Source organism: Bufo bufo, chromosome 1, assembly GCF_905171765.1.
Source record: "Bufo bufo chromosome 1, aBufBuf1.1, whole genome shotgun sequence".
Lineage (NCBI taxonomy): Eukaryota > Metazoa > Chordata > Amphibia > Anura > Bufonidae > Bufo > Bufo bufo.
Genome location: NC_053389.1, coordinates 17,612,820 through 17,635,291, shown reverse-complemented (window position 1 = coordinate 17,635,291; position 22,472 = coordinate 17,612,820). Strand labels below are relative to the sequence as shown.

The 22,472-nt window shown below is 40.4% G+C and overlaps 2 protein-coding genes across 8 annotated transcripts in view; both read right to left on the bottom strand.

The window, feature by feature from the left end:
- LOC120991941 (sialic acid-binding Ig-like lectin 13) overlaps window positions 1–749 on the bottom strand; it is an 82,553-nt gene extending 81,804 nt beyond the window's left edge. Inside the window, exon 1 of one of the 2 annotated variants that reach the window (XR_005776873.1) lies at window positions 691–747. Coding sequence is in view for 1 of the 2 variants with exons in the window: in XM_040420676.1 (XP_040276610.1) it covers window positions 691–737 (47 nt within the window). In the remaining variant the exon portion in view is untranslated. Of the gene's footprint in view, window positions 1–690 lie in introns of both variants that reach the window. The other variant, XM_040420676.1, reaches the window with a different exon arrangement.
- Window positions 750–6,427: 5,678 nt separating this feature from the next.
- LOC120992031 (myeloid cell surface antigen CD33-like) overlaps window positions 6,428–22,472 on the bottom strand; it is a 36,082-nt gene continuing 20,037 nt past the window's right edge. For 2 of the 6 annotated variants that reach the window (XM_040420795.1, XM_040420800.1), the window contains exons 4-8: window positions 20,073–20,333; window positions 19,534–19,569; window positions 18,646–18,774; window positions 11,238–11,287; window positions 6,428–8,300 (exon numbers count right to left, since the gene is read on the bottom strand). In XM_040420795.1, coding sequence (XP_040276729.1) covers window positions 8,250–8,300; window positions 11,238–11,287; window positions 18,646–18,774; window positions 19,534–19,569; window positions 20,073–20,333 — 527 coding nt within the window. In that variant the 3' untranslated portion in view covers window positions 6,428–8,249. Of the gene's footprint in view, window positions 8,301–11,233; window positions 11,288–18,645; window positions 18,775–19,533; window positions 19,570–20,072; window positions 20,334–22,472 lie in introns of those variants that run through there. The other 4 variants (XR_005776901.1, XM_040420822.1, XM_040420808.1 and 1 more) reach the window with 4 other exon arrangements.

Below are 22,472 nucleotides of genomic sequence, written 5' to 3'. Positions count from 1 at the left end.
GATCAAAATGTATTGACCAAGTGTCTCATATTTTATCAATAGAGTGAGGGCTTAGTCCATATGTTATGCTTGCATCTATTATTGTAGTGCATTATTTTCTGTGATTGTATAAATGTAGCCATGTACATCCGCAACATTCATTATCATATTGTGCAAGATGTTTTATTTTTATTTTTTTCTGTGATTTGTTCAACTTTGTTTCGGCCCAAACTGATTTCGGTCCGAACAGAACTTTTTCAAAACTTTGGCGAACTGGACCGGAAACCACTTTTGAGTGGTTGGCTTGTCTCCAGTCCAAACCATGTGTTCCAAATCCACCCACCCACGCAAAAGACACATTTTGCACAGTAGGTCTAGTTACCCTACCTCAGCTGCCCCTGGATGGATATCACAGTAATCTTTTATCTAAATTGACTGTTCAACATCACCATCCGCCCAATTACACAACAGAAATCTCTCCCAAATGCTGCACCACCCTATACGCCCTTGTTGAAGAACAGAAAGTAAAAAAAAAAGTGATATGAAACCAGCTTAACTACCTCCATTATCCGACCCTCCCTCCCCTGTCTCCAAGACTTCAATCATGCTGCCCATTTCCCCAGAATGTGCTACCCCAGGCAATCAGATTAATTCCCAACATTAGCACACATATTTTTGGACAAGTCTATAACATTTCAAAAGTCGACTCACTTTATTGCCATTATTCCTGAGAATCTCAATGATTCAGTCAACAGCATGTCCCACCTCTTTACCAAATGCACTTAATTTCTGTACATACACAGATACCAGCTAGAGGCCAGTTCTTGCCTTTTTATGTGTATTACCCTATTTACTATAAAAGTTGGCTGGAACATTGACCAAAACACTGCAGATTTCTTCAAAATTTGCCTTTTGCCGATTTGTTGCTCAATCTGTTGGTTCAGATTTATGATTTTCTTTTGGTGACTTACCTACTCCCTCCTCACAGTTGCTGTTTCCCAGAGAAGAAGATCTTAGTAGATTTAGACCTCACCCTGCTGAATTGAAACTGAAAACTGTGTCCCTGAAATATGAAGAAATATTGAGGAACTTGAGCTCTATGAAATGTAATCAGAATTTTGGTCCTAATAAGTAGAGATGAGCGAATTTCCTATTTTTAAATTTGTTTACGCTTCGTTTGGATGTAAAAGCAGAATTGCGTTATGGATTCCGTTACCACGGACCATGATACAATTCTATGATGGAATGCATAACGGAATGCCTTTAGAGGCATTCCGTTATTCATTCCGTCATAATATACAGTACAGAACAAAAGTTTGGACACACTTTCTCATTCAAAGAGTTTACTTTATTTTCATGACTACGAAGGCATCAAAACTATGAATTAACACATGTGGAATTATATACATACCAAACAAGTGTGAAACAACTGAAAATATGTCATATTCTAGGTTCTTCAAAGTAGCCACCTTTTGCTTTGATTACTGCTTTGCACACTCTTGGCATTCTCTTGATGAGCTTCAAGAGGTAGTCCCCTGAAATGGTCTTCCAACAGTCTTGAAGGAGTTCCCAGAGATGCTTAGCACTTGTTGGCCCTTTTGCCTTCACTCTGCGGTCCAGCTCACCCCAAACCATCTCGATTGGGTTCAGGTCCGGTGACTGTGGAGGCCAGGTCATCTGGCGCAGCACCCCATCACTCTTCTTCATGGTCAAATAGCCCTTACTTTCAAAGTTTTCCCAATTTTTCGGCTGACTGACTGACCTTCATTTCTTAAAGTAATGATGGCCACTCGTTTTTCTTTACTTAGCTGCTTTTTTCTTGCCATAATACAAATTCTAACAGTCTATTCAGTAAGACTATCAGCTGTGTATCCACCTGACTTCTCCTCAACGCAACTGATGGTCCCAACCCCATTTATAAGGCAAGAAATCCCACTTATTAAACCTGACAGGGCACACCTGTGAAGTGAAAACCATTTCAGGGGACTACCTCTTGAAGCTCATCAAGAGAATGCCAAGAGTGTGCAAAGCAGTAAACAAAGCAAAAGGTGGCTACTTTGAAGAACCTAGAATATGACATATTTTAAGTTGTTTCACACTTGTTTGTTATGTATATAATTCCACATGTGTTAATTCATAGTTTTGATGCCTTCAGTGTGAATCTACAATTTTCATAGTCATTAAAATAAAGAAAACTCTTTGAATGAGAAGGTGTGTCCAAACTTTTGGTCCGTACTGTAAGTCTATGGGCTGCAAAACGGATCCGTCCCGTTTCCATTATGCAGGGGAGTCCTCTCCAGCCCTTAGAATTCTATTGTGACGGAATGAATAACGGAATGCCTCTAAAGGCATTCCGTCATAGAATTGCGTTATGGTCCGTGGTAATGGAATCCATAACGCAAGTCTGTTTTTACCACCAAATGAAGCGTGAACGAATTTCATAACATGAAATTCGCTCATCTCTACTAATAAGATTTAAAGATCAAGGGAGGACATTCACTTAACGTTGCCTACCAAAATTCGATTTTGAAAATGGGGCTTAAATTCCTGGTGTGCTAGTTCCTTTAAGGCGTATTCTGATTATCCCTATCCACTGGATAAGGGATAATAACTAGATTGGTAGGCTTCTTACTGCTGGGACACCCACTGGTTACGAGAACAGGGGTCAGATTCAACCATTTAAATGGTCAAATGTGCACGTTGCAGTTCACTATCTGAGTGTCACCGCCAGTTCTGTGAGAAGGTCTGACAGACGTCCTTCTCTACCTCTTGCATGATGTTCTTTGTTTTGGTTTCACTTTCTCATCTCATTTCCTTCTCCCAGGTGTCACCTATCTAGACTAATCCTCTTTCCTTTATATTCCCTCCCATACTGCCTTACTTTGCGGTTTATACTACTTCCTGGATTGAAGTGTTCACTGCTGGAGGCTTCTGCTGCGTCTTCTTCAGATTAGTCCTTTCATGTATTGTGTTTCCTTGCTGGCTTGATTCTAGGTGACCCTGACTCCCTCCGTATGAAGTGCAGGTGGTCGTGTACCCTCACTATTATAGGGTTTTCAGGTGTCACACAGTCTTAGGTACGTGGGCATACAATCGCCTACCTCTGAGACCCTTGTATGTGCTTAGCAGTCAGGGTGAGCTCTTAGGGTTTTATAGGGGTCACCTATATGCTCCTTAGTTTGGGATAAAGCCAGTCGGACATTTATTCATAACTTCCAGCTATCTGCAACATCAATCGTGACACTAAGGGGCTGAGCGTGTTCAATATTTACTCCATTTAATCAAGGAACTCAGGAGCACATTCTTCTGATCTGTGGTTGGTCTACTATGGATCTACTAGTTATCCCCTATCCTGTAGATAAATTGCAGAAATACTTCTTGAGCCATCACTGCTTCCAGAGCGGCCTGGTTACTTGTCATCTCCCTTTGCACCAGAGAATTAGCATGAACTTAGCACAGATTTCAATTTTTTTTCTTAAACACATTCTATATGTAGCATGAATCTAATATCAGCCTAGTAAAACCTGTGTAATATATAATATTATCAACCATGAATACTGAGAACTATAATAAACACAGGATACAACAATTCTCTTAGTAGTAGTATTCGGTAGGATACTCACAGATTTCAGTCCTCTCTCTTCTTTTTGATCATGAAAATGATTTTGAATCTCATCAACATCTATTTTAAGTTATTTCCGTATGCTGGTCACCACTGTGGTAAGTGACTGGCTGAGCTGCAATTTTTTGTGTATTAAAAGGAACTACAGTACTAACAAGTAACATTAGTAAGGTGGGTATGACTGCTTTTGTTTTATGCAATTCTGACTCTTTAAAAATGGGGTATGTCATTAGCCGAACAAATTGCATTAATTCAGGGATTTGAGGGTGTGAGGAAGGTGGTGACGTTGCTTGATAGCAACACTAATTCTCTCATAAACTACAATGATAAATCATCGCAGTCTATGGGAGAAGCGATCAGATGATTACATATTCCAGTGTCCTTCAGTAGGCTAAATGTTAAACTTTTTTTTTTAAATGTAAAAATTTGAATCACCCCCATTCCTTATTTAAAACAAATAAATAAATAAAGCTCCTCGGTAGAGATCAGGTTCGTCCTGCTACATGTCATATTCAATGTGATCCCTATCTCCGTACGTGCATTAGAATGTATTGCCTCTGATTAAGCTCTTTCAGTTTGGTCAATGTTAACGAGAGACTTCATTATTCTCTATTGTGAGTTTCATTAAGCGCATCACAGTCATTAACAAATCCGGGTTCGGATTTGTTATGTAATACATTAATGCGCGCACCACGACTCACAGTAACGGCGCATGCATGAGACTAATGGAGTCTCGCGTTAACATTGGCCATATTGAAAGAGCCTCATTGGAGTGTAACGGTCACATCCACACACACACCGGGGGAAGGGTAGTGACCACTGCGCTCCACCCTCACCCCTGGCCCTGCCTACTTGCCTCACGAGTCCTGATGACAGGGGACAACTGGACGGCAGTCCCTAACTTAGGATATGTGCAGGGGAGACAGACAAGACAAAATACGGAACATGAACGGACCGGGTCAGAACCAAGAGAGCTACGCAGTACAACGGATTAAGCAAAGAATGGTCAGGAGAAGCCGGGGTCAAATACCAGGAGAGTAGCGAAGTACAAGAGGAGTCCTAAGAGAGTAGTCAGGTGGGAGCTGAGGTCACAAAACCAGGATGTATGCGCAGTACAGGAGGAGCAGGCAGAGGATCGTCAGGGAACAGGATCAGGTAAGTATTCAGTAGTCCAACAAATAGCCAGGAACCTAGAAATTACCAGGCAACCTGTAGCCAGCAGGCTGCCTGTATTTATAGTGGAGAGTGAGGGTCATGTGACGTGGCCAGCGTCACATAACCGACAGACCAACCAGTCGAGCACCGAGTGATCAGCTCGGCGCTCAAGGCAGACTAGGAGCAGGGAGCCACCCAGCTAGTAAAGCCGCCCTGGGAATGAGGTCAAACACAGAACCTCATTCCCAAAGCTAAGCAACAGGTCTGCGGGCAATGGGGGACCGAGTGCACCTTCGGAACCCCGTGAAATGGAGGAAATATATTATAATTCAATTGTGGAGATAGGAATCACATTGAATATGAATTATGTAGATAAACGAACTGGGTTTGTCCAAAGCAGGATGTACCGGTTCGCTCATCACTACTCATTAGTATCACCGTGTCTCAGAATGCCTGTACTATTACAATATAAAAGTATTTATCCTGGAAAGTGAATGAGAAAAAAATCTAATGATCACCATTTTTTGGTTGCTTCACCTCCCCCAAAAAATTGAATAAAAAGTGATCAAAAGGTCACACAGATCCCAAATGGTATCAATAAAAACTACAGATCGCTCTGCATCAAAAAATTAGCCCTACATACCTCCGTAATGTAAGTATAACAAAAGTTATGGGGTTAAGAATATCCTGATTGAAAGAAAATATATTTTTTCCAAAGTTTTTTCTATAACAATGTGGAATCTGTGGAATCGTACTGACCAGGAGAATGAAGTAAGCATGTCAGTTTTACTGCTTAGGGAACACTGTAAAAATAAAATACATTAAACTATGGTGAAATTGCCATTTTTTTCTAATTTCATCGTGTTGGACAGCATACTACATGAAACAACGTAACAATACCACAGTTTATCACCTTAAAGGAAACAGTCTAGCATGTATGAACATAAATTTTGGTTACCAAACACAATAAAATATAGAAAGTGACTCTGAGTGTACAGTAGTAACATGTAAAGAAAAGAAAAAGGGGTCATTAAATTGACCCATAGATGGTCTGACCAAACTTTTAGAAATTGTGCATGCCAGCTCCTCCAATATTGTACAATCAGTTAATTTTGTTTATCCGTTGTGGAGTTATTGGGGATACAGTTGATTGCAATGAAGTGTCCATTAACGGTCCAGGCACTGTGAGAATAAGGGGGGTTTTCTGGCAACAGATGGAGGAGATAACCCTCTGACATATAGGAAGGTGCAGATTTACATCTATGGACTTAGATATATCTGTCCAGAAAACCTGAGCACTCACATATGAAAATATGTGCCTTCTTCATTTTGGTATTTCCAGCAGGTATTATTTTACATAGTTACATATTTATATAGTTAATACAGTTGAAAAAAAGACGTAAGTCCATCAAGTTCAACCAAGGGATAGGTGGGGAGGAACGTGAATTTAAGAAAAAGAGGAGTGAGATTTAGACTTCTACACATTTTCATAAGCATTACTGTTTTTAAAACTTTTAAAACCACCCACCGTTCCTGCTGTGACCACGTCTGAAGGTAGTCTATTTCACAGATTCACAGTTCTTACAGCTTTGACACCTCTGGAGACAGAACTTTTTCTTCTCCAGTCGGAGGCAGTGTCCCCTTGTCTTTTAAGGAAATTTTACATGGAACAGTTTTTCACCATATTTTTTTATGGCACATTTATATTTTTGTATAGGTTATCATGTTCCCCTGCCCCTCCTTAGACATCTCTTCTCAAGACTAAAATGTAATTCTAATCTTTCTTCGTAACTAAGACCCTCCATGCCCCTTATCAGTTTAGTCACTCTCTCTGTACTCTCTTCAGCTCCAGGGCATCCTTTCTATGGACTTGTGCCCAGATCTGCATATTACATACAAGAGTTGTCAATTTTGTCTAATTGAAATGGAGTGATGCACCATTTTTCTAATGTCTTCAAGAGTACTAGAGATTATCGAGAGCTCCAGGATCTTATCCCCAGCTTTTGCTTTTCAGAATGATTGAAGCACCTCCTGACATGTCTGTTTTAGTAGGTAATTGCATTCCCCATGTAATCCAAATCTGTGGCATCTATTTTTATCATTCTTTGTTGTGCCATTCCTTTATTATTCCTGCTAGAAGTTATGAATGAAGTCTAGCAGTCTAGCAGTCTAGCAGTCTGCAATAAATGTCCATCAGGGTGTTACCGGTTGGGGGATGTCCCGGCACAATCTGAAATGGCCCAATCAGTGCTACCAGTATCAGATACACCCCAAACGGGTAACATCCAGGATGCCCTTTATTGCAGACTGCTAGTAATTCATTCATAACTTTTAGAACAATACAGAGTCATAAGAACAAACGCTCCAGAATTGTTGTTACATTGGGAATCCAAGTAGTAAAACAGACATGTCAGGAGAAGAGACAGCTCCTCTTTAAAACCATTGTCTTGATCAGGCAAGCTCAACTTGCGGCCCTCCAGCTGTTGCAAAACTATAACTCCCATCATTCCCTGAGAGACTACAACTATCATCCTACAGAAGGGTATCATGGAGTTGTAGTTTCACAACAGCTGGAGGGCCACAGGTTGAGCATCCCTGGTCTTGACTATGAGAGCATCTGGTTGTGAATTGGGGGGCTGCTAACATATTGGAGATTTTCCCATTGGAGAATGTTGGGTGTAGATTGTTTTCCATGTCAAAAACCTAAGATTCCAGCCAGATACCACAAAATTAATTCATGTTTTCCATGCTGTGGAGGTTCAGCTTGAAGGTGCTTCTCTTTATTCAGTTATATGGTAGTTCTGAAAACAGCCAGGGAGGTCCTGCTAGTGTTATATGAAATTCAAAAGTATAGAACTTTATGGATAAGTCATGAGACAAATAAAGTGAGTGTAATGGATTGAGCTTTATACTTCTCCACAATTACTGTACAAAATGACACGAAGGGATCCATGCAGTTTGCGCGACAGTAACAAATTCATAACCAATTGCCAAGCAATATCTAAAAATACACGGCAACAGGAAATAGTAGCAGAAGTTCCTTTATGATTTTCAACCCATGGTCCTCAAGCTGTTGTGAAACTCCAGTTTCCAACATCCTTTGTTATTCTATGGCTTTAAAGGAATGCTTGTAGTTAGACTCCTACCATAGATGTGAAGCAATGGGTTGGAGATCACTGGTTGAGATGGTCCAAGGTTACATCAGATGATATGAACGTGTTTATCACAGGCACCACGCCGGTTCTCTGGTTAGTAATGTTGTCTTTCAGTCATTAGGTTCTGGGTTCTTCATGAGCTTTGGACGGTCACTCCAAAAACAGTGATAAGATATTACCTTCCTATAAATGTTCCCCAGTGGGTGTCAGTAGGACAATTAGATTGTGAGCTCCATTAGGGAGAGATCTGAAAGTTGACAATCTCTGTACCCAGTCTGAAGCCTATGTGGAGGCTATTGGAGCATTAGAAAATGAAATAATGGAGGTCATTTATTAGATTATTGTGCTTTCAAGTTGTAGTAGACGTCATTGTCCCGTCTTTTTAATTCCTAGAAAATAAAAATTGGTAACAGAGTCAGACTAAATATATACAGTACAGACCAAAAGTTTGGACACACCTTCTCATTCAAAGAGTTTTCTTTATTTTCATGACTATGAAGGCATCAAAACTATGAATTAACACATGTGGAATTATATACATAACAAACAAGTGTGAAACAACTGAAAATATGTCATATTCTAGGTTCTTCAAAGTAGCCTCCTTTTGCTTTGATTACTGCTTTGCACACTCCTGAAGAGGGAGCTCATAATACCAAAAGTATATAAATTTTATTAAAGCATGTTAAAAATACCAGAAAAAGGAGTAAGATAGGTACATAAGATGCCGTGAAGCAAGGTGATGAGAGCGGAGAACAAAAAGAGCGCCACCCTGGGAAGAAAAACACACGGATATAGAGATGGAAAAATGTAGTATATAGTGATATATAACATGGGAATGGAGAATATTGGGTACAGTGCCCAACCCATGAAATGGGTAAATAGATGATGAAACCATATGATATCAGGTAAAGCAAGGTCAACTCATGCACCCCCACTGGCAACAGATGCAAACGCATAAAGGTGGAAGTATGTTGCATAGAAAGCAAAGTGCAAGTGGACAAAGATGACCACACAGCCAGCGGGGGGCAATAGAGGACCAAAGCTTACCTGGAAAGACCGTGTGCAACAAGACCCAGGGTGGCGCTACCCCAACGCGCCGAAACGCGCGTTGGGGTAGCGCCACCCTGGGTCTTGTTGCACACGGTCTTTCCAGGTAAGCTTTGGTCCTCTATTGCCCCCCGCTGGCTGTGTGGTCATCTTTGTCCACTTGCACTTTGCTTTCTATGCAACATACTTCCACCTTTATGCGTTTGCATCTGTTGCCAGTGGGGGTGCATGAGTTGACCTTGCTTTACCTGATATCATATGGTTTCATCATCTATTTACCCATTTCATGGGTTGGGCACTGTACCCAATATTCTCCATTCCCATGTTATATATCACTATATACTACATTTTTCCATCTCTATATCCGTGTGTTTTTCTTCCCAGGGTGGTGCTCTTTTTGTTCTCCGCTCTCATCACCTTGCTTCACGGCATCTTATGTACCTATCTTACTCCTTTTTCTGGTATTTTTAACATGCTTTAATAAAATTTATATACTTTTGGTATTATGAGCTCCCTCTTCATTTGTTTCTGCTGTTTCACTCGGGAGCTTTTACCGAGTTACACTTTAGGTGTATCCCCTGTGGCCATTTTGGGTGGGCACTGCTCCTTACTCGCCCTGGGGATACCCTGGGTCATTTCTGTTTATTTGCACACTCCTGGCATTCTCTTGATGAGCTTCAAGAGGTAGTCCCCTGAAATGGTCTTCCAACAGTCTTGAAGGAGTTCCCAGAGATACTTAGCATTTGTTGGCCCTTTTGCCTTCACTTTGCGGTCCAGCTCACCCCAAACCATCTCGATTGGGTTCAGATCCGGTGACTGTGGAGGCCAGGCCATCTGGCGCAGCACCCCATCACTCTCCTTCATGGTCAAATAGCCCTTACTTTCAAAGTTTTCCCAATTTTTCGGCTGACTGACTGACCTTCATTTCTTAAAGTAATGATGGCCACTCGTTTTTCTTTACTTAGCTGCTTTTTTCTTGCCATAATACAAATTCTAACAGTCTATTCAGTAGGACTATCAGCTGTGTATCCACCTGACTTCTCCTCAACGCAACTGATGGTCCCAACCCCATTTATAAGGCAAGAAATCCCACTTATTAAACCTGACAGGGCACACCTGTGAAGTGAAAACCATTTCAGGGGACTACCTCTTGAAGCTCATCAAGAGAATGCCAAGAGTGTGCAAAGCAGTAAACAAAGCAAAAGGTGGCTACTTTGAAGAACCTAGAATATGACATATTTTCAGTTGTTTCACACTTGTTTGTTATGTATATAATTCCATATGTGTTAATTCATAGTTTTGATGCCTTCAGTGTGAATCTACAATTTTCATAGTCATGAAAATAAAGAAAACTCTTTGAATGAGAAGGTGTGTCCAAACCTTTGGTCTGTACTGTATTTACATCATATTTCTGTGAATATAGTTCCAAATGATATTCAGCTTAAAGTGACTTTAACATTAAACTCAGATGAGTTATTTTGCCCTTAAAGAGGTTGTCCCATGAAAAATATTCTACTATTTCCAAACCAGCACCTGGATCTGAATACTTTTGTAATTGCATGTCATTAAAAATGTAGTATAGCCACTGTATCATTCAATAAAATCTATCTGTATAGCGCCACCTGCTGTTTGTTCTTTTTCTTATTTCTTTGACCTGCTCACTGAGAAGGCCGCACATGCTCAGTTTCTTCTTTCAACTGCCTCCTGAGTTGTGGTGGGGAGAGCATGGACATGCCTCCTGAGCTGTCAGCTTGATATAAGTTAGCAGAGCAATGAATGAGGAGATCTCTGGACCCATGTGAGGTACAGGGCTGGTTCTAGCTTTGTTAGAAAGGTATTGGCATGTACTATATGATGCCTGATTTTCATGTTTTACATTATTCATGGGATAGCCCCTTTAAATTATTGTATGACAACAGCATGTGAAATAATATACTGTATATGAAGGTTTATTGTATCTCCAGCTGGTAGGCAGCCTGCTGTAGTTGAAACCTCTCCGCTACAAATGACAATAAGCCCATTAATCCATGTCTTTTTTTTATCTCCTAATTATATCGACCTTGTTTCTGCTTTGGGTGTTATGTTGCCTCACACTAACTGGGGCATGTTCAAAGGTTTTGTAGTCAGAATTTAGTGTTCTGTCCTATTGGGAGAATTTTTATGAATGAATGATTCCTCCGAAAAACACTTTCTATACAAGCGGTTGAGCTTTCAAAGTCTTGTGAGAAGAGATAAAATAGAGCAACTATTAGAAACATTTTCCCATGAACAACTTATACCTGATATGTGGATTCTGTCCCTTGTTTCCCGGGGTCAGTAATTATTTTTCCTAAAAGTCAAACATTTTTAGTCAGTTATTTGTCCATGCAGCATAATAAATAAAGGGGTTGTCCCACAAAAATTAAATTCTATATTTTGCAAACCAATACTTGAATCTAAATACTTTTATAATGGCATGTAATTAAAAATTTTGTATGGCCAGTTAGCTATTCAATAAAATCTATCTGTATAGCGCCACCTGCTGTTCAATTGTCTGTTCACCTCAGTAAATTTGCTGAGATGGACGCATATGCTCAGTTCCATTTCTCAATGGCCACCAGCCATACAGGTGAAACTTGAAAAATTTGAATATTGTGCAAAGTTCATTTATTTCAGTAATGCAACTTAAAAGGTGAAACTAACATATGAGACTCATTACAGGCAAAGCGAGATATTTCAAGCCTTTATTTGTTATAATTTGGATGATTACGGCTTACAGCTTATGAAACCCCAAAGTCACAATTTTGAGGTACCCTTTGCTCAAGGGGTATGGATTTATTAGCTGACTAGAGTGTGACACTTTGAGCCGAGAATATTGAACCTTTTCACAAAATTCAAATTTTAAGCTGCATTAATGCTATTGCTTTTAATTTGCATTACTGAAATAAATAGACTTTTGCACGATATTCTAACTTTTCGAGTTTCACCTGTACATTCTGTTAGAAGCTGCAACAGTTACAGGGAGAGAACTGCAGTAAAACAGGACACGCAATCTGACAAAGGACACACCCCCTGATTGTGGATATACCCATTTGATGCTAGCCTGAAGATAATCTACCATCACTGTGGTTTAGGATAACAAGATTTCAAATGGTATGAATTCTGTCGCTGTCTCAAGCCCTCTTGAAAAAATATAACTTTTTTTCAACAAAACACAGATACCCCCGATATGAATGAAAATTATTTAACATGTTTGATAACGAAATATGGTGTATGATGATGGGTCACCACACATTTGAGGGTGGGTGCATAGCAACGGTAGATGGGACTTGGTACCGTTTTGCACCTTGTTCGTCTTACTTACGGTTTGCTGATGGAGTAAGGTTCTGTAGAAGAATCCCGGTCAGGACCACCTCTTCTCTCCCTTATAGCTATCCCTGCCTACAGGCGGACTCCCACCTATTGGCGGCTAATCCTTGAATTTCATGATATGGTAACCCTATTTTCCTGAGAAAAAACTAAGTCCAGACACTTGCGTTTCCCCAACACAAAGCTGGTTTGTCAGCTATATAAAAATAATAGCGGCACCATCCAGTCAATACTGGCACCCTAGATGAATCCCACATTGCTATTTAACATTCAGTCCTTTCTTTGGCTAGATAAACATAGATCACAGGTACACCTTAATTGAGCCTATATCTTATCTTTACAGATGTCATTATCAGACAACCATTGTTGATCAGCAAGGGACATAATCATCAGTAAACTTATTGTAAACCAGTAAAGGAAGTGCTATCTAACAGAGACATGGGCCTGACATCAGATCTTGCTATCATTTTATGCTCATTCATCTCTTATCTAGGGTGCTAATATTGACTGAAGGGTACCATTATCATTTTTATGGTACCTCCATGTTATATTCATCTTGTACTCTAACAAACCAGCTTTGTGTTAAGGAAACACACGCAACAGGGCTTTGTTTTTTCTTATGAAAATAGGGTTAAATTTCATATTATGAAATTCAGGGTTTAGCCACCAATAGGTGGGGTCGCCCGTGTCGGGTTGGGTTCTCTGCCTGTAGGCAGGGATAGCTATAAGGAACATCGGAAAGAGAGAAGAGGTGGCCCCGACCGGTATCTTCCACAGAGCCTTACTCTATAAACAAACAATAAGTAAGACAGATGAGGTGCAAAATGGTACCAAGTTCCATTTACTCCAGTTATGCACCCACCCTCAAATGTGTGCTGACCCACCATCATATTATGTTATCATGCATGTTACATATTTTAAGTAATATAGGGGATTTCTGTGTTTTGTTTGACAGCCAGTGGGATGTTTGCTGCTTGATGTACTTTAGCAACTGTTCGAAGATATGGCTACTCTCGCCCAGACCAATCAGGAACACTTGACTTGACACATCTAATAGAAGGAGCAGTAGTCCGAGTGACCCTGTGCCCTGCTGCTGTTGGGGAGAGGCCAGCATCCATGGAGGAGAAGGCAGAGAAGTGCCTGGTGTGGAAGCCAAGCCGACACAATTGTCAGGGGGCCAAAAGGACCTGGCCTTGTTGCTAGGGTGCTGCCTCACCACTGCCAGAAAAAAACATTGACCCAGTGGGCCGAGAAAGAGATGTACTGTCCCTGCCCATAAGAGCTGCTTCAATTGTCCACCATGGTGTGAACCTAGCCACACAGCGAGAATCACATGGAGCGGCCCGCGTTCTTTGCCTCATGAGAGCACAAGGCAGGGATGGCTTTTTGGGAGAAATAATGCTGGCTAGGACTCTTCCAGTGAGGCTGAGAGCCTGCCATTAGCTCCCTAAAGACATTAGACTCAACAAAATGGTACGGCAGAAACTGCACCACCAGCAACTTGACCTGGTGAGAATTAAGCTTGCGCACCATAAGGTTGCTGGCCATATAGAGTTGTTTCCTGGCCACACATTCCATTATCAATGGTTGATGATGGAGCAGAGAAGGAGTCTAAGCAGGAGAAGTAGACTGATGATGAGAAAGACACCATGCTGCCTATGGAGAAGGAGCGAGCTCTTGTTGTGGTAGCTGGTTGCCACCTCTGTTTGTCCAAGGGATGCGGTGATGCCGCTTAATATGGTTCAATAGAGCTGTGGTGCCTACGTTTTTGTTTGCCTGCCCATGTCTTATTTTGCTCTTGCACAACTTGCACAAGGAAATGCTTTTGTCTTCCGGCAGTGTGGAGAAAAAATGCCAGACAGGAGATACTCAGACAGCAGAGGCAGAGACATCTGAGCTCGGCTTAGCTATGGCATGTTTTGGATCTTACCCACCCACAGTGTCAGCGGCATCACCAGATCCGGAAGCAGATGTGGCCCGGGCTGATTTTTGGGAGGTATGTGGCCTCTGCTCTTTATTGCTGCTGCCGCCATCACCCTCCTCCTCTGTTGTTGCCTCATCTACAGCACCTTGATCCAGCTCCCACGGTCATGCATGTTACATATTTACAGCACACAATTAACATTGAAGTCCTCACCCTGCCTTTTGCTTCTATCAGACTGTGGGATATCATGGGGAGTTCTTTGGAACCCCAACTCTGCTCTGCATTTGCCCCGACTGCCACTGTTGCTGTCCCCAACGTCAATACCGCAGCTACAGGTGCCCCTACTACCACCACTAACATGGCTATGCCTGGGGTCTGCAGCCTTCTCCTCCACCTACTCCTCAGGACGTAACAAATGCTCACTGCTCTCACACAAGTCATCAACATGGAGACTCTCTTAACTATCTGCTGTAGGGTGTGGTGTGGTTTTTTGACACTTCTTAGGAAAGCACCCCACTACAAAGGGGCAGTGAAGACTGAGATGAATCCACTGAAAGCCTTCTCCGGGGGTGCAAGGAGGAGGAGCAGTAGGAACGCTGTGACCTCTGGCTCCATGGCATGGTGTCACCTCTATATCAACCAGCCCTGACATATTTGGGCTTCTCAGATAATATTGTACGCTACCCTGCGCATTGGTGTAGTAATCATGTATATGCTGGTTTCAATAATTTTACCAACCCCCCTCCCCCCAAAAACAAAAATTTACACCGTGTGGAAATAGAAATGAAGGGAAAAGGATTTAGGCCTGAATTCATTAGCACGATTGAGGCCTGACGTTCAATTTCATGTTAAGAATCACAGATAATTTGTTTGACCTAGCTTGTGCATTTGTGTACTGATCACCTATATGCTGGTTTAAATAAACTGAACAAGTCCCCATCAAAATTTAATTTTTAACCATGTGTAAATACAATAGACTGAAATAGACAACTGAGGCCTGAGGCCCAATTTCACATTAACACTCAAAGATAAATTGTGTATTGCTGTACTGATCAGCTATATGCTGGTTTCGTTAAACTGAAAAAGTCTCCCAAAATTTTTTATTCCAACCGTGTGGAAAAATAAAAGACTGAAACAGACAATTGAGGCCTGACGCTGAATTTCACGTTAACACTCAAAGGTAAATTGTTGCCCTACCCTGTGTATTGCTGTACTGATCAGCTATATGCTTTTTTCATTAAATTGAACAAGTCTTCCAAAAAACTAAAGTCAAACCGTGTGGATATAGAATAAACAGACACAGACTATTTAATATTTAACGAAAAGACACGGATGAACAGCAATCCTTAGTATCAGTGCGGTGGGTGCACGTCTCCGGCGGGTGGTAAAAATACCCCCAATCCAGCATACATAACAAGAGATGAGCAAAATAAAAAACTGGAGACAGCACGTCCAAAGTAATGGAATTTAATCCGGATTAAATTCCATCACTTTGGACGTGCTGTCTCCAGTTTTTTATTTTGCTCATCTCTTATTTAATATTTAATTCTGAATCACTTCATCTGATTTATAAGTTTTTTCAAACTAAAACAAAAAATAAAAATAAATTAAATATGTTAGATGACACCAAGTTATTAGTGGTATTCTATATGCTATGCTAAAATTGTTGGTAGAACACGTGGTGCAGTTTTCACTTATTCCACCCCCCAAAAAAAATATTTCTGTGAAAATGGGAAAAAATGAAAGCATTTCCTTGTAGGTAGCTGCTTTTGAGGTTTGCAGCAGCTGCAGTTGTGCTAGGAGGCACAGCCTCAGCTCCTCTCTTCTCACTCCCTAGTTGACAGCTTCCCTGTCTCCCTATTCTACCCACATATTTCTTCAACTTCTTTGTAATTCTATCCTTTCCCTTCACTATCCCTGGCAGTAGAATACAAGCTTAATTTATTTTTGACTGTTTCTGACTCCCTAAAATAGTTTTTCTGGAAGACACTGTTACACCCAACCACCCTAATTCACAGCCCAGCAAAGAATGGCATTCTACTAGGGTACCTACCCTACCCAGTCTAACAATTCCATTTTCCCTACTTTATATTTTCTGAGTTCAGTGTCCTGCCCCTGGTTGTGGAACAAGTTCTGTTTTCATGTGTTCAGATTCTGTGCCTGAATTCTGATCTAAGTTCTGTTCACCATTGCTCACTGTCTGTTCCATGGATGTGTATGTATTCTCTGTGCCTGACCTTGTATTGTGCAGTCTGTGGTAGCCTTGGCTTCATCCGGGTTCTGTCTATCTGCTTTGCCTGTGTTTTTGGTGCTTCGTACTGGCGGAGTCTATGACCCCTGTGTGTCAGCTTCTAACTACACTGGGAGTATTCCAAGAGTAGTGGCCTGATGGTTCCCCTGCAGTGAAGACCAGATCCCTTTATAAGAGTTAAAGGGTAAAAACGAGGGGACTGCTAGGATAACATCCTTAGGTCTAGTCCAACATCAAACAGGTTAGTTGGCACAGTGGTTCCACAACCATTGTCCGTAACAATTAAATTCATGGGATACCCCTTTAACTGTAATTTTCTGCTTTTTCTAATAATTACAACATAACTGGTTGTCCTAACTAGACCACCCCTTCTCAGAAGTAGGCGGCTGCATATTTCCCCTGCAGTGATCACTACAGGAGAAATGTAGAATCACACGGCACCAATTGAAAAATATTTATTTTAGACAATGCCTTGTCCTCAGAGCAGGAAACCGTTATTCATGGTGCTCTGTTCAATGGTAAGGAGTCTAACTAGAACATCCCGTTTCAAGTATGAACAACTTTAAGTTATACCATCTGACTGATGCCCTAATACTTTAAAACAGGTCTCAAATGTTCAAAAAGAAACCACATAAAGTCACAAGACTATATCTCAATGTATATCAATTCCTACAAAATCGAAATTGGCTCACAGAAAGCGGGAATTTAAAACATAACCTTTAATACTGCTTTATAGATAAAAAATTCACTTCCAGGTCTTTCAAAACAACAATGTGATACAGACCCTTGTATCAATCTGTCAATAAAAATAAAAATCACAATTACAAAAGGGGGAGAAAAAAAATCGGGATGCACGTGAGAAGAATTTGACCCAAGCTGAAGCCTCAACCCACAGGAACACCCTGATGGTGGGTGGCCTGTGGTCCCGTGCCTGCCCTAACTCACCCTTTCATTACCCTAAACATTCCCAACGTGTTTCCCCAAATATCGGTTCATCAGGGGAATAAATACAGGGTAAAAGAAAAATAAAGATAGAAACATTAAAGTTAAATACTAAATCTGAAACGCATGATACATCAATCAGAGACAGTTATGATTCAGCATGATTATTAATGCACCAATTGGTTAACTGAGGTAGCTGTCAAGACAAATCCACATCTTAGGCCAACATGATTAGTTTTAAATCTATCAAAACTCCATGATTAACTGCAGAAAATTAAATAGAAGCATATATGATTCACCAAATGTGACCATTACAGAAAATGAATATTCAAAAACCATGCCACTAAAGAGTAGCCCTCAATTAATAGACATATGGTTATTAAATCCTAAAAACCACTAAAGAGTGGCCCTCAATTAATAACAATAGGTTAGGATTAGCAAGAATTTACATAGAAAGAAGTTCTGCAGCAGCTTGCCTTATATTGTGCAGTACATTCCTACAATTTGAAATAAGAAAACTTATTTCAAAGGGGGCAGAAAGATGGAAAGCATGGGTAGTCCCAGAGAGGAGGGGGACATAGAGCAAAGCCGGAGAATATGGACAGGAATATCTACAGTCAGGGAGGATGAGGAACACTTTATTATTTAAAAAGGAATTATTATGCCGTAAGCATTAAAGGGGTTATCCGATATCTAAAATATCCACCGAATGCCCATGGCCCTTGTATGGATTGAGTCTGGTCACCGTCACAGCCTGCTATTGGCTGCTCCCTCCATCACTCTGATCAAAACATGCAGCAGTGGCAGTGCAGGGTTATGAAGCGACGCGGGTGCCGGGGAGCAGGTAAATTTACATACAGTCCCGGGCATTGGGGGGGATATTTAAGATATCGGATAACCCCTTTAAGTAGTAGATATGTGATATTTCCATGTTGACTTTGTCCCAAGCTACTGTAGAAATTGAAGGCAATCTCCAAAACACATATCTTAATGTATGAATCTTCACACCCACATCCTAATTTCATAGTCATCCAAAGTAATGACATCTAAAGGGGTTCTTCAGGATGCATCAATGCTGTAAGTATCTACATACAGTACATCTCCTCCATGGATACTGATCTACAGTACATAAAAAACTTCCAGCAACGTATTTAGAATGTCATTTACTTATAGATAGAAGAGTCATGTGCAATCCATGTAGTAAAATGTTGCATTCCCTTACCTAATTGTTGCTTTTCCATGCGTCTCTTCAGAAAGAAATAGGATCCCACATTAATGAGGACGAGGGCGGCAATATTACCAAAAACCATCCCAATAATGATGGTGGAATCCATGGTTCTAGTAATACACACTACGAGGATAGTAATGATGAGTTTCAAATGTGATGTGACTACTACAATAGAGGTTCATCAGTGTTATCATTCATGATGTATTATTTCCTAAGTCTTCTACTTTGGACACCATCTCTGCTCTGATTCTCTTTTATCCCCTACAGTCTGGATCCCCAATGTGTCCATTATCGAGCAGAAATATTTAAGAGCCATTACTCTATACTCTTTCTAGACAGAGTTGGGTTGTCCCATCAGAGAATCCTGGAGTTGACTTTGGAGTCAATCATGTACCACTATGGTCCCTTTTATTGGTTGACCCAAGGGACATTGATTGATCTCTACTTTATAGATTCTCTGTGCCGTCTTCTTTCTCACATTAATTTTACTGATGGCTGTCTCTATATTTTTTGAGTAAGTTCTCTTCTTGCAGATAAAGTTTAAGTTTCTACTCTATAAAATATTTTTCTTTGCATCACTTTTTCTATTATTTACTTCCTCTTTCCTGACATGGTGGCTATGAGAAGGCTCCCAATGTTCTGTTCTACATTTATATGCAGAAATCTCAGAATGGGCCCCACCATCAAAACCTAGAGGGACATTCTGCCTGCCGGCAGCCACCACTAGGTAGAGATTGCTGCATATAGATGTATGGAATTCATTACAATATATATAAAACTGTATGGGGTAAGTTTTTCCTAGTGGTGGCTTTAAGTAGACACAATTCTGTAATTTCACTCAATGGCAACGTAAAAAGGGCTATCATATTAGTATAGCATTACCGTTGGTTTCCTCTTTAAATGCGATGGATTCAGAATCTGGAACAAATAATAACATTAAACACATAATAGTTAGATTAAGAAAAAGAAAAAAATCTATGAAATTAAGGAGAATGTTTTTTCTAGAAGCAATTTTACTAGGATATTGATTCTCTAGCGATCCGACAAAGGGTAGGGAGACTTTAGGACAATGTTCTCTGGGAAAATTAGGCAAAATTGCTCTGTCCTATATGATGTCATTGTGGGTAAATGTCCACCACCTATAGGTCGTACCCTGTAAGTCAACATTTAACTCCACTACATAGAGTGATACCTGTAGCTGGGTGATACTTGTAGGTGACTACCCTGCAAGTAAATGTCCAAAACCTCAGAAAGCCTTGCAACAAGACTCTGGTATCGACAGTTGTGCAAATTTCAATGTAAGTTCAGTCATGATTAGGATATATTGATATTGTGTAGCAGGAGGCATTGTACATATGGTCAGGTTTCATTGTGTGAGACTCAGTGCTAGGAGGGTACTTATAAATCTAACAGGTTCTTACACACATCAAGAAGAACGATTTTTTGAGTTGTCTTCCCCTTGGAATTTGTCATCTGACATGTGATAGTTCCCTGGTGATCATCTATAGATGGGGTAAATGTAATTGTAGATGAATTCTTCCAGATACCAGCCACATTACTCTTCTTCCACTGGAAAACTAATGATGTTGCAGTGCAGTTTCCAGGAGGAGTGCAAGTCATTGTCTTATTTTTATCTGCAATCACTTTCCCAAGATCTGAGATAACCGGTTCTTCTGTGAGATCTACATGAGGAAAAAATCAATAAAACATGAGATGCATTATTATTTCTCTCAATATACTATATTGTATATATGGCTTAAGTTCACATACACCAATATGACTGTGGTTTAAATAACCTGGAGATAAATTGGAGATTTACCTGCAGCAGTTTACATTAAAGGTCTACATTAAAGATTTACTTGCCCTTTGCTTGATTTCATAGGATATTCAAAAGAAATCAGCCGACTATTTAGAAAAAGAATTGTGGAGCTTCAGAAGTCTGGTACATCTTTTAGAGCAAATTATAAATGTCTGAAGGTACCACGTTCATCTGTTCAGGTGTGTATGCAAGTTTAAACACCATAGAACCATGTAGCATGATACCAATCAGGAAAGAGACACGTTCTGTCTCCTAGAGATGAATGGACTTAAATATCAATTATTCCAAGAACAACGGCAAACATCCTTGAGAAGATGTTGGAGGACAAAGGTCCAATATCAACAGTAAAATTTGACAAAGTTTTCTGTATCAACAAGATCCGAAAAGCAAGGAAGAATTCAATGCTTCAAAACCACTGTAAAAAACAGGTTACAGTTTGCAGCTGGACCTGGAAAATTATCTGAAGATATTGAAGAAACATCTGAGGATATCAGCCAGGAAGTTGAATCTTGGGAGCAAACAGGTCTTCCAAGTGGATAATGACCTCAAGCATACATGTTGTGGAAAAATGGCTCAACGAAAATAAAGTGAAGGTAATGGAGTGACATCCGAACATCCTAACTTGAAGTTCTAGTAGTGATCCCAGCTGACCTAAGAGAGGGAATGTGCACTAGGATTAAACGTGGCTAAAGTGTATGTAAATTTATGAATTCAACTATATATATATATATATATATATATATATATATATATTTATTTATATATATACATACAGTTGCAAGAAAAAGTATGTGAACCCTTTGGAATGATATGGATTTCTGCACAAATTGGTCATAAAATGTGATCTGATCTTCATCTAAGTCACAACAATAGACAATCGCAGTCTGCTTAAACTAATAACACACAAATAATTAAATGTTACCATGTTTTTATTGAACACACCATGTAAACATTCACAATGCAGGTGGAAAAAGTATGTGAACCCTTGGATTTAATAACTGGTTGAACCTCCTTTGGCAGCAATAACTTCAACCAAACGTTTCCTGTAGTTGCAGATCAGACGTGCACAACGGTCAGGAGTAATTCTTGACCATTCCTCTTTACAGAACTGTTTCAGTTCAGCAATATTCTTGGGATGTCTGGTGTTAATCGCTTTCTTGAGGTCATACCACAGCATCTCAATCGGGTTGAGGTCAGGACTCTGACTGGGCCACTCCAGAAGGCGTATTTTCTTCTGTTTAAGCCATTCTGTTGCTGATTTACTTCTATGCTTTGGGTCGTTGTCCTGTTGCAACACCCATCTTCTGTTGAGCTTCAGCTGGTGGATGGATGGCCTTAAGTTCTTCTGCAAAATGTCTTGATAAACTTGGAAATTCATTTTTCCTTTGATGATAGCAATCCGTCCAGGCCCTGACGCAGCAAAGCAGCCCCAAACCATGATGCCCCCACCACTATACTTCACAGTTGGGATGAGGTTTTGATGTTGGTGTGCTGTGCCTCTTTTTCTCCACACATAGTGTTGTGTGTTTCTTCTAAACAACTCAACTGGTTTCATCTGTCCACAGAATATTTTGCCAGTACTGCTGTGGAACATTCAGGTGCTCTTGTGCAAACTGTAAACGTGCAGCAATGTTTTTTTTGGACAGCAGTGGCTTCCTCTGTGATCTCCTCCCATGAAATCCATTCTTGTTTAGTGTTTTACATATCGTAGATTCACTAACAGGGATGTTAGAATATGCCAGAGACTTTTGTAAGTCTTTAGCTGACACTAGGATTCGTCTTCACCTCATTGAGCAGTCTGCTCTGTGCTCTTGCAGACATCTTTACAGGACAGCCACTCCTAGGAAGAGTAGCAGCAGTGCTGAACTTTCTCCATTTATAGACAATTTGTCTTACCGTGGACTGATGAACAGCAAGGCTTTTGGAAATATTTTGATAAAACAATATAACAAAACAATAACAAATACAGGTGCACTCTGCAATCTTACTAAACCCTCAAACT